The 13255-nt window shown below is 40.9% G+C and overlaps 1 protein-coding gene across 6 annotated transcripts in view; it reads left to right on the top strand.

Moving 5' to 3' along the window:
- Positions 1 to 13255, top strand: part of LOC118701494 (spindlin-Z-like) — a 110671-nt gene that overhangs the window by 80422 nt on the left and 16994 nt on the right. For all 6 annotated transcript variants that reach the window (XM_036406140.2, XM_036406136.2, XM_036406137.2 and 3 more), the window contains one exon: positions 3072 to 3120. In XM_036406140.2, the coding sequence (XP_036262033.1) occupies positions 3095 to 3120 (26 nt within the window). In that variant the 5' untranslated portion in view covers positions 3072 to 3094. The remainder of the gene's footprint in view (positions 1 to 3071; positions 3121 to 13255) is intronic.

Here is a 13255-nt window from a genome sequence, read left to right as displayed (position 1 = left end):
TTTCATTCATGGAGACCATGTATGCATAGTCAATAAATTTTGCACGTAAGTGAATTTGAGAGAAAAAAAGACATCTGGCTGTAGAACTTGAGTTTTATCAAAAATAAGAGGTGCCTAAGGTGAACAGTTACTGAACAGGGCAAACACTCATTCTGAGTACAGTGCATAGCTTCTCCTTTGCATTTTTTGCAGATTCTGTAATAGATCTTCCTTCTGTGTATCTTTAAGGCTACTTTTGTTTTGGAAGGCTAAATGTGTTGCACTGTATAGTAAGATTCAAAGTCTCTGAGCAGAGGACAGAAAACAAGTTTTGTGTTGAACCATCCTGCTAAATATGAGGGTATGCTTTTTATAGTGTTTTAACTACTTGAACTGATTTAGTTAAATCTTACTTTTTCTCATTGATCAGTAATGGAAAACATGAAATCTGTGTGTTTGCGGTTTTTTACTTTGTGAGAACAGATTTTTTTTTTTAATAAGTATGTTTTTAAACTTGCTTCCTCATATAATTAAGAGGTGACTAATGACAGGGTGAAAATGCTTGTTCAGTTGGTGCAGTCAAGTCTCAAAAATCTTTTGGGCTTATATTCATATTTTTTGAGATATCTTTTAATTTCTAGCTGTTAGTTCTTATAAACATGTTCAAGGGAAGTTCTATTTCCTTGGTCTTTATTGCAAATAGCATCTTTACTGTAGCTATTTGCATGGAGGGCCTAATTTTTGAAAAATTCAAATTCCAGCTCTTGTTAAAACTGGAGATGCATATTTTCATGGATTCAGTGCAAGCTTGAGTGTTGGAAACAAAATGTATGTAGTCTAATTTTAATTCTGCCACTTCTGTCACGTGATAGATGTCCTTTTATTTCTCCATAGGAAAATCCAAATATTAAAATATTTATGAAAACTGTTAAGGTTAATTGCACTTTCAGTGCTTAACTCTTGTGTGACACTATTGCTATTATGAAAATTAATTTTCTGAATACATATGCCAAAGCTATGCTTGGAACATGCGCATAATGTTTAAGAATTTGTTTGGATCTGTAGAGAAACCTCAATTAAGAATTTCTCTGTAGGTGTGAATTTAAATGTCCATAGATTAAATTCTGAACATTTCTACAGATATATGAGGGGTTTTTTAATTGATAACATGCATATGTCCAACACTCTCTGACTGTGTCCTTTTAGATATTCCATGTGTATAGGGTTTAATGCTTTAATGCCAATGTTAGTTTTTTGAAGTGTGGTGGGTTGACCTTGGCTGGATGCCAGGTACTCACCAAAGCTGCTCTGCCACTCTCTTCTGTAACTGGACATGAGAAAGAAAATATAGTGAAAGGCTCATGGGTTAAGGATCAAGAGAGATCACTCACTGATTACCATAATGGGCAAAACAGACTCAACTTAAGGATGTTAATTGAATTTATTGCAAACAAAATCAGAGCAGGATAGTGAGAAGTAAAATAAATCTTAAAAACACCTTCGCCCCATCCCTCCCTCCTTCCTCAGCTCTACCTCCTCCCTGCCAGAGGTGCAGAGAGACAGGGAAGGGGGGTTACAGTCAGTTCATCACAGGTTGCTTCTGCCGTTGCTCAGGCAGAAGAGTCCTTTACCTGTGCCAGCATGTGGTCCTGCCCATGGGAGACAATTCTGCACAAACTTCTCCAATGGTAGTGCTTCCCATGGACTGCAGTTCTTCATTAACTGCTCCATCATGGGTCCCTTCCATGGGGTGCAATCATCTGGGGACAGACTACTCCAGCATGGGTCCCCCATGGGGTCACAAGTCCTACCAGGAAACCTGCTCCAGCATGGGCTCCTCTCTCCATGCATCTGCAGGTCCCTGCCAGGACCCTACTCCATCACAGGTTTCGTACAAATTCACAGCCTTCTTTCAGGCATTTGCCTACTCTGGCGTGGGACTCCTCCATGGGCTGCAGCAGGACAGCCTGCTTCACCATGGTCTGCACTATGGGCTGCAGGGAAATCTCAGCTCCAGCCCCTGGAGCACCTCCTGCCCCTCCTTCTGCACTGACCTGGGTGTCTGCAGAACTGTTCATCTCACATATTCTCATTCCTCTCTTCTCTGGCTGCAATTACAACTGCACAATATATTTTTTTTTATTTTTTTTTTTTTTTTTTTTACTTCTTTAATATGTAATCACAGAGGCGTTACTACCATTTCTGATTGGCTCAGCCTTAGCCAGCAACAAATCGATCCTGGAGCCAGCTGGCATCGGCTCTGTCAGACATGAGGGAAGCTTCTAGCAGCTTCTCATGAATGCCACCCCTGTAGTTCCCCCTGCTGCAAAAACCGGGCCATGCAAACCCAATACATGAATTTCTTTATTTCACATTACATGGAACTTTGATTTAGCAGAATGATACAGCAATTTACTTAAATAACAGTGCAAGTACAAGTTACATTTAGCAGAGTATAGCAGTTGCAATGTACAGTTGTATCACAATACAAATGTGTTTGCCATTATTGGTCTCCATCACAATGCTGGGCATCCCCAGTTGTTGGGAAGAAATATTTGGGTTGAAACCGACTCAAGCCTATTGCTCTACTCAACGTTCTGTCTGTTAGTTGGACCATTTTTATACTATATATGCTATACTTAGTTTTTATACTTGGTTTTGTCTCTATACTAAGTTTTTATAATGATTTTGGCTGAGCCACGTATACACCCACCCATTCTGGCCTCACTAATGCAGGAATATATGTATTTGATGATATTATCAACTCAAGGGCAGATACACAGCCATTTTAATTCCTTAACTGTTGTAGCCATTTATCTATAACAAAGGCTACCTTCAGTCTCCTTTGTGTTAAGTTCAGATTTTTGTAACAGTTGTCATCAGTAACTCCCTAATTCTTCACTTAACTTCATGAGTACGTAGTCCTTGCCTATCTCCTCAGCCTTCTTCCATTCTAGAAACTCATTGATAAATCCCATCATGATGTGTTTAAGCTTTTTTACTTGAAAAGGAGAACTTTTCTATAAGATACCTTTTTGACATTGTGTATAAACAGATTTTATTGTTCAGTAATTCCATCATTTATATTGTAGGTCATGCGGGAGTCTCTGCAAGCATGATGAAGAAAAGAACTTCCCACAAGTAAGTTCCTAATACTTCCTCAAGTGTAGTTCTCAATAACTGGCAGTACCATTCTAGAAATGTATCTGTATTGTTCCAGTCATTTTGAAAAAAATGCGGAGCAGTATTCAAATGGTGTATGTGTGTAGAATCAGACTTTATTCTTTTGGGAGGACAATGGGAAAGAATGCACCATTGGTACAGTTCTAAACATCATTTTGAATGTTATTCTGAGAGAAATTATTCTATCAATAAAGTTCTGTAACTTATAATTCAGAAACAAGAGATTGCAAGCCAGAAATTGGGCATATGTACTCTAGGATTCATTGCAGCTTTAGTTTTTGAAAAGGTTTTTTTTACCTTTGTAAAAAAATAATCAATGTACTGTAGTATGGCTACTATTTGTGTGAAGGTTACTTGCTTATCCTATACATTTATCATATTTATTATTCACTGTACTAGAATTTGAGATAGTAGCTAAATGTTGCTATGAGTAAATGTGAAAAGATATAGGTAGTAGCTTAGACAAAAATTACCTTAATTTCAAACAGCTAGATGTATCTGGCTGCATCTCTGGTGGGTGAACTCTAAAATAAGCTAGAGAAAGGTGAAATTTATTAAAATGCTATTAGTTATATTTTGAGTATGAAGTCCTATAATGCTGATATACAACAGGCATAAATCCAAAACAATTTGTCTGGCAGAAATATCTTCCATGATTAACATTTGAATTAGTATTAACGATTTCCCAAATGCAACACCTGATGTAAAACTACTCTCAATTCCTTCCACCAACTCTTCATTATTCAGTCTTGTCTATCTCCTTACAAGGCAGAGATAAACATTTATTTGTCTAGAGACAGGTAGAGTTAAAATTTAATTTCTTTTGTTCTTTTTCAACCGCTCAGAGAAAGGAGTGTATGATGGGAAGACTATCAGAGGTGGGTTGCCTTTTGTACTTGAGGGTGGCTAGATTTGTCTTTATTGTTATTTTGATATACACTTATTTAAATACCTAAATAGGTTGTATATTTTTTAGCATAAAGGCTTTTATGGGGCATATTAAGTCATGATCCTAAGTCACGTGATTTTGAGGCATTTAACTTAAGCGCCCAGCTGAGTTTTATATTGATTTAGCCTAGTTTAATTGTTTAAGAATTGTTTGGTGAAGGTTTTATTTTGTACCAAACCAAGATGACTTTGTGTGCTGCTCAATGACTTCTCCGCAAATGACACACTAGTATAGAGTTGTTTTTATTTGATATTCATTGCTTATATTTTTGAAATGAACAGTAAGTAGCACTGTAGACATGTTTAAACAAGTGAGATATGAATCACTGTTTAAAAATGTATGCTGATACTACTATGAGCCGTTACAGCAGATCATTAATTAATAATGCATACTTTGTCATTGATTTAGTTATGATGACTTTTACATTCCTCATTAAAAGAAAAAGAGGAACAAGTTACTGGCACTTGAAGTTGTAAGTTCATAGGGGAGGGAAGAGCCACCAGGACAGAACAGGACGTAGTCCAGTAACTGAGGAAGAGATAAAATGAGCTGTGTGGATTAGTTTTCTAAATTCTTCTTAACTAAAATGTTAGTTAACCATTGACCCTTTTGGAAGGGGGTCCCATGGTCAGCTACAAAAGGGCAGTTCTTCTGAATGTTTTGTCAGTGTCAATGGGTAGTGATGATTTTTGCGAATAAAAAGTTGACTCTGTTTGTGTCAGATCAGTCAGTAGTCTCTTGGTTCTTATCTTTTCCACCCTTGTTGCATAAGGAAATAGTGTAAGTATAACATCTTACCAGTTTCTCATAGTTGGTGGTTCAAGGACTTTGTGGTGAAGATTCTATCTGCCCCTTAACTATCACTGTACTTATCCCTTGTGAATTTCTGATCGCAGTTTAAACTAACTTCTTGTGGTGGTTTATACTTGACTATGAGCCAAACTCCCACCCACCTGCTTACTCCCCTTCCTCAGTGAGGCAGGGGGAGAAAATAGAATGAGAATGTTCATGGGTCAAGATAGAGACAGGAAGATTGCTTACTGTTACCAATTGAATGGGAGCTTCAGACAAGCCCTGCCTTTTCCTCAGATTTTTGGCAGCAGCCTAAATTTAGGTGGCCTGCAACTAAAATAGCTCTGGCCTGCAAGTTCTAAGAATGGCAGATCAGGTCTATTATAAAATAAGTTATTTATTGAATAAGCAGGAGATAACAGACAAAAGGCCTTAAACAAAGTTACTTATTACACAGTATAAAACAAAAAGAACTACTAGTAGATTACATAAAACAGTGCACGACATTAAGGTACCTATATTAAAGCAAGCAAAGAAATAGTATTGATTAGGAGTCAATGTAAATTATCACTGAAATGACAATAGTGTACACAGGTTCCCTTCCCTCAACTCCTGGGAGAGTAACCAAAAAGCAGGTGTCCCAACTTTGGGGACAAAGCCCCACACATTTCCAAGGAACATGCAGAAGATTTCTGCTTTGTGAAAGTTTTGTGCAGCTTTTATACTTTGTAAAGTGAAGTGTCTGTCAGTCAGAAATTCCAGCTTATCTTTCCACATCTTGCTTCCACAGCAAGATGTTTATTGTCAGCTGAAAGCCTTAGTGCCATGTCGCCGAAATATCTCACTACAAGACAAGCTGTCTTGATTATTTCACCAAAGCTCATGTGAAGATCATGTGAGGGGCAGGATGCCTTGAGTTATTTCACCAGCTAACAAGCAACAGATAAGGTCTTGTGGTGGGGGAGATGCCCTGCTACACTTACCAGGCACTATCACAGGCAAAACAGGCTTGACTTGTGGAAAATTAATTTATTGCAAATTTAAATAGGTGGTAAGAAACAGGAAGACAAACATTAAAACAACACCTTTCTTTCCTCCTTTCCCATGTTTAAATTAATTCCTTCACTCCAGATTCACCACCATCCCCAGGGTGCAGGGGAAATGAGGGAGGGGAGTTTACAGTCCGTACATAATGGTTGCTTTCTGCCACTCCTTTCTTCTTGTACTTAATTTCTTCCTGCTCTGGCATAGGTTCTCTACAGGTCACAGTTCCTGTCAGGAAAGTGATTCAGCATGGTCTCTTGTGGGGGAGACAGTCCTGTCAGTTAAACTCTGCTCTGGCATGGGTTCTCTATGGGTTCTCCATGGGCCTCAGTTCCTTCATTAAATACCTAACTGCTCCAGCATGGATCCTTTTCTTCCCCTCCTTCTCTGCCTGTCCAGTGGTGGATTTTTTGCTCTTTGCTAAATATGTTTTCACAAAGGCACCATAAACTTTGCTGATGGTCTCTACTTTAGCTGTCAGTGGGAACATTGCCAAGCCAGCTGGAACCAGCTGTGTCTGGCACAGGGTAGCCTGACTTCCTCTCCTAGAGGCTACTTCTGCAGGTGTTGTCATGTCTGTATGTGTATGTGTGTCCATTACCAAAACCTTGCCACGTAAGCCCAATACACCTGTAATCCTAAGAAAATTAATTTCACAACTGAATGATGGCTTTTGAAGGAGGACAGAAAGTATTTTACAACTTCTGTCTTTAGTAATGTGCCTCACAGTCTGAATATTAAGGAAAAAGAGTTTATAACAATTCTCTGATCATATTATCCCCCATTAGTGACAGACTGTAATAGTATCAAAATAGTATCAAAATTCTAATTCAGGCCCTATTTTTAATAATTTTTCTACATGGTTCCATGAAATATAGAAATTGTACTGACCATTGCTACTCTTCTTCATTTGTACTCTTTTCTAAATTTCTTTGAATTTTCCATGATCTGGTTCTGCTAATAAAACCCTTTCTCGTTACAAGACTTCACTTATCAGTTTAGGGTCTTCAAGATAAATACTTAGTCACTGAGATGAGCAGCTCTGGTGCCAGCACAATCCATAGCATAGGGGGGATTCCTGAACCTGGGGGAGCCACAAGAGCTGCCAGGAGCCCACACTTGTGCTACAGCTGCTGATAAGACCTGGGTGGGGCCAGGAAGAATGGTGGTCAACCCCCCCACCTCCATATGAAAGAAGCCCCTATGGAGTGCTAGTGACACAACAGGGCTGTTTGCAGGGAAGGGTGTGCAAAAAAGGCACTGTAGCTCTGCCAACATAACCAGGAAGTAATGGTATCCAGCTGGCAGAAGGCTATGAACACTCTAAACTCTGCACCCACAATGAATGACACAGTTATTCAGACAGAGCTCTGGTGGGAAGATGCTGCTACCCAAGTGTGGGGCTGCAGGGCATATCCTACTCTTATGCCAGTACTGGACAGCAGCAGTGAGCACAACTGGGGGAGGTCCACTCAGGTAGAGGAACTACGCTGCTTAGCAACAAAGCTCCAGGACGTGATGAGTAGGTTGTTAAGGAGTATCAGGGAGAGTGAAAGAGAGACTACTGGAATTGCCCCCTACCTTCCCTGCAGCAGGGCTGTCAGGCAGACAGGACATATGATATAGAATATTTCCTATCCTGTCTTTGCTTGGCAGAATGTGGTGACTTAAGCGATAGGGGACAATGGTGACAAGTTCCTGCTTGGTGTTATCGGCAATGAAGAGAGACAAGGACTCTGTGAAATGGTCAAAGAATCCAAATTTATTGTGAACTACAACTGCTTATGTACTTATTCTAGGAAGACTAGTAATGTTTTAAAACAATGATTGAGTTAATCATCGCATAAACAAACTTATACATTTTAAACATCTCTTGCTTGCAGAAGTTGATTCAATCTTCTTCCCTGTCCCAGTCTGATCCAATTTTCTTGCAATCTTCAAAGCTCTGTTTGTTCTTGCCAAGGCATCCTGTTATCAAATCTCTTATGCTAACCAAGTCCAAAGTCCATCATCTGTCTCATGTGTCCCAATAGGTGTAGCAGAAGTAAGGAGGGGAGTCAGCAGAACTGCCACCTTGGACTTGTGGAGGGCACACTTCAGCCTGTTTAGGGGCCTGGTTGAAAGAGTCCCTTGAGAGGCAGTCCTGAAGGACAAAGGAGTCCAGGAAGGCTGAACGTTCTTCAAGAAGAAAATCTTAAAGGCTCAGGCCATCCCAGTGTGCTGAAAGATAAGCTGACAGGGAAGACCAGCCTGGCTGAACAGAGAGCTTTAGCTGGAATTCAGGGAAAAAAGGAGAGTTTATGACCATTGGAAGAAAGGGCAGTCAATTCAGGAGGACTACAAGGATGTTGAGAGGTTGTGCAGGGAGAAAATCGGAAGGGCCAAAGCCCAACTAGAACTTAATCTGACTACTGCTGTAAAAGACAATAAAAACTGTTTCTAAAAATACATTAGCAACAAAAGGGGGGCTAAGGAGAATTTCCATCCTTTTTTGGATGAGGGGGGAAACATAATGACAAAAGATGAGGAAAAAGACTAAGGTAATGAAGGTCTTCTTTGCCTCAGTCTTTAATAGTAAAACCAGTTGTCTTCAGGGTACCCAGCCCACTGACCTGTAAGACAGGCAGGGAGCAGAATGAGGCCCCCATAATCAAAGGGGAAATAGTCAGCAACCTGCTACACCTCTTAGACACACACTAGTCTATGGAGCAGGACAGGATCCATCCAAGGGTACTGAGGGAGCTGGTGAAAGTTCTCATTAAGCCACTTTCAATAATTTGCCATCAGTCCCAGTTAACTGGAGAGGTCTCAGTTGATTGGAAGTTTGCAAATAGAATGTACATCTACAAGAAGGGCTGGAAGGAGGATCCAGGGAACTACAGGACCATCAGCCTGACCTTGATCCTTGGGAATGTTATGGAACAGATTATCTTGAATGCCATCATGCAGCACATACAAGACAACCATTTGATCACATCCATTCAGCTTGAATTTATGAAAGGCAGGTCCTGTTTCACTGACCTTATCTCCTTCTATGACAAGGTTACCCTCTTAGTAGACAAGGGAAAGGCTGTGGATGTTGTCTACCTGAACTTCAGTATACTGATGACGATTGATAAAGAGACAGGGTCTCCATGGTTTGCAGACGTGAAGCTGTTTATTGATACACACAGCTGAGTTTATATACCTTTTCAGCTGTAACTAAAAATAGCACAACTATAACATTTATGTAACTAAGTAACATTGCTTAATTCAAAGCCTCGTACATACTAGCACAGGTATGTGCAATCTTAAATAATTTCTGCTTACCAAGCACATCGTACCAAGCACACCATTAACTTTTGCATTCCTTCTTCAGGGTTCTACTTTCTATTGCCAAGGTTTATGGCCTACTAATACTAACATATCCACTTCTGTCATGAGCTGAAGAGTGCTCCCAGCTCAGCTTTCTAGTTGTATTTTTACATGTCCCCCTTTCTTTTCCACCAGTAAAATTTTCTTTGTGGATTTATCAATCAGTCTCTGAACACATTGCAAAACACATGGCAAACAAATCCTCATAAGCAATAATATGGCTAAAATATAAATTCCTGTTTTAGCTAAGTGTTTAAGCCAGCCAGTAAGCCCCCATCCCCCAAGTATATGTCCAAGCCAGTCACTATCATCTACTACTCTTAATTTGGTTACACTGTCTCAAAGGGCCTGTATGTTAGCGTGAATAGACAAAGAGTTGTCAGAAAGATTCATGCAGCATAAGCCTACAAAATCCTTGCAACCGTGTCCATGCACCAAAAGCAAAAAATCTATCGCAGATCTACTTTGCAACGTATCATGTCTCACGCTATCAACAACTGTTAATAAGCCTGTTAAAGCAGAGCTAGTAGCATTAGTTTGCTTTGCAAGCCAGCAGCCAAGGTTATTTAAAGCTTTTAATGCGTGTGCCATGCCTATAGATGGAATAATTGAGGCAAATACTCGGGCTTCAGTGTTCCAGGATTCGACGTTATCATCCCAATTTAGGCTATGTGTGTGTGCTACACTTTGCTCGCACCAATCTGTGTAAAGATGGTAAGTTTTCCTGTAAGGAGTGAAACATGATTAGTCGCCCAAAAGTGCAAGGGCCTCCTACAGCCCTTCCTGGTATTAGTTTCCAGGCTCTGTTTCCACATATCAAGAATTTATTGTCTATTAACCCAATAGAAGCCACTGCAGGTAAAATTGGCTGAGGCAGGGTATGATTACTCCAGGCAGAAGCATTAGCATAAATTCCCATGCCTGAAACATCAAGGCCAAATCTTTTCTCAGCAAAGGGTCCACTAGTATGATTTTAAAAGAAACACGCAAAGGACTGAGTGGATCCAAAAATGTCCAATTCTTGAGGCTGTAGGGAAAGAGTAAAAAAAAATCAGAAACTTTATTTACTCCTAACCCTCTCTCATTAGTAAAATACCATCCTGCTGTCCTATTATTCTTTTTACAATACTTATCATTGCACCACCACACTGGCTCAATTCAACCTGGGGCGATACAATCCCTGGGCATTGTCATGTTATATAAGGCATCCCATTCACTTTTCTCTAAAGGCATGGCTACTAGGCAAGTCTGGAAAGGATCACTGCGGGAGGTCATGGATAGGCACAACATAGATGCATTTAAAGCTTGAGCTAGTGTAAGCCACACGTTGCATTCTGGAAGAGGTGGCATTGCAACTACCTCTCCTTCGTCAAGAAGGAGTCCTACCAGAAAAAACAGCCTGAGAAGGCACATCCGGCTCCCAAAAATACTGATGTGGAAGCCAGCCATGCTCCTTCCCACAAACCAATTTTAAAATGACACGATCACCAAAAGAATAGTGCAAAGGATCACACTGTGGGCAATCCCGAAGCCAGTGTTCTGATTTGCAATACCACTTTCTTTGGCACTTATAACAGAAACACTAAGACCTCACATGGTGGGAATAGTCTCTGCAAATAAAACAAGGGATAAGGTTATTTTCACATCTAAGTCCAAGCCTCCTTTCACTCCATCTCTGCCATTTTTCTCGGAGGGAGATTTGTTCTGCAATTAGAGCTTTTACTATCTCTGGAATGAGTCGACCGTACAGCTTTTGAAGTGGTGAGAGGTCGATGAGTCCCCTCGGGTCAGGTAGAAGCTGGTTTGGGTGGCCACGGGTTCTTGGGGGATCCGGACTCTGCAGTCTGAGAAGGCAGAGCTGAGGGTGAAGTGGGCAAAACCAGGGAGGAAGTGCCAGGGTGATCAGGATCCTCAGGGAGGTATGCAAGGATTCTCTGAAAGGTCTCACATTCTTGGCTGGGATCCACCTCAGGCCATTTTCTGTGGAGACACAAGCAAAACCTCTTTCCCATGTGACAAGGGGATAAGGTCCTATATTTTTACCTGTTTCTGGGTCCATAATAAGGACAGGGGCATTCTGCTTAACTTCTAACTGAGGGGTTTTGCCAAAATGCCTTACAATTGGAGGGTTAAGATCCATGAGGGAACAATTTAAAAAGTCAAAAACATACACCTTTTGTAATCACTCTGCCAGAGTAGCATTCCTCATTGCCCCTTTCTGTTGTAACAAAAGACGCTTCAGTGAAGCATGGGCACTTTCGATTATAGCTTGGCCTGTTGAGTAATGAGGAATCCCTGTTTTGTGTGTTACTCCCCAGAGGGCAAGGAAATTTGCAACTCTCTGAGAAATATATGCTGGGCCATTATCAGTTTTGACTTGTGAGAGGATACCCAGTACTACAAAGGCACTCATAAAGTGATGGCAAACGTCTTTTGCTGATTCTCCTGTATGACAGGATGCAAATAAAGCACCTGAAAAGGTATCAATAGAGGAATGAATGTACTTAAGTCTGTCAAATTCAGGAAAATGAGTAACATATGTTTGCCAGATTTGACAGCTTTGAAGTCCTCTAGGGTTAACACCTCCTGCAACGGAGGGGAAGGAGTGTCTTTGACAGTCTGGGCACACAGCCGCAATACTAACAGCTTGGAGTGTGGTCAAGTCAAAGGCACAGGTGAGCACAGCAGCATCCTGGTGAAAAAATGAGTGACTGAGTTTTTCCTGGGAAAAGTGGTCCAGCAGTTGAACAGGTAGGGTAAGTAAATCTGCTTGCCAGTTTCCTTCTGCAATAAAACCAGGTAAAGTAGTGTGAGACCTGACATGCATGACAAAATAGGGGTGCTGCCTAATATCTAAAAGGAAAACAAGTTGTAACCACTGAAACAATTCCTTGTTGGGAACATCCTTTAGTATGGCAGCTTCAGCTCTCTCCACAAGTCCTGCAACATAAGCAGAATCTGTTATTAAGTTAAAAAGGGTAACAAATCGCTGGAAGGCCTGCACAACAGCTGCCAATTCAGCAATCTGGGGAGAACCTGAAACAGTGGTGGAATATGAATCCCATTGGTTGAGATCTGTTTTCCATCAAAGCAGTACTGACTTGTGGGTGCAGCCAGATCCATCTGTAAAAACAGTTAAAGCTTGTAACGGAACCTCACTTCTCTTGGGTCGCGTTAGGAGATTAAAGCTGGTTGCCACAAGCTTGTGATTCAGGGGATGTGTAGAAAGTTGTCCAGAAAAGTCAGCGAGGGCCATTTGAAAAACTTCAGATTACTGCAACAGCCACTGTAAATAGACAGTAGTAATAGGCAAAGAGATCAAACAAAAATCCACACCTGCAAGTGTGGTAAGTCTCTGTCTAGCTTTTACAATGAGCAAAGCAAGCATCTCATGTTGTGTGCTTTTAGTTTTAGACATTTGGTGTGGCAGAAAAATCCACGCTATGGTCAGCAAGGGGTCAGGCACTTTAGGATCCCACTGAAAAGTCAAAGCATGGGGTTGCCTTGCCAAATTCAGAATTATTAAAGAAAAAAGCAACTCAGGGGCCCAGTGGGCCACTTGCCAATTTGAAATAGCATCAGCTACTTGCTGCAGTGCCTGGCAGGCTTCTGGTGTGAGCTGCTGAGGTGACAGGAGATCTGGTTCTCCTTTTAACAGATCAAACAAAGGGCTCACATCTGCATTTGAGATTCCTAGCAAGGAATGAACCCAATTAATTGAACCCAAAAGCTTTTGGGCATAATGCAAAGTGTGAATGTCTGTTTGAATTTGTAAAGGCTGAGGAGAAATACTCTGGGTCCTAATGTGCCAGCCGAGGTATTTCCAAGGAGGTTGATGCTGGATTTTTTTGGAAGCAACACAAAGCCCTGCCTGGGTTACAGCAGCAACGATAAGGACTAAGGCTTCCTCCATAACTTCCTGTTTTTCTGCTGCAATAAGAATGTCATCCATGT

Source organism: Molothrus ater, chromosome W, assembly GCF_012460135.2.
Source record: "Molothrus ater isolate BHLD 08-10-18 breed brown headed cowbird chromosome W, BPBGC_Mater_1.1, whole genome shotgun sequence".
In the NCBI taxonomy this organism is placed as follows: domain Eukaryota; kingdom Metazoa; phylum Chordata; class Aves; order Passeriformes; family Icteridae; genus Molothrus; species Molothrus ater.
The sequence above is the reverse complement of the archived record's forward strand: the minus strand, read 5'-3'. Positions and strand labels throughout refer to the sequence as shown.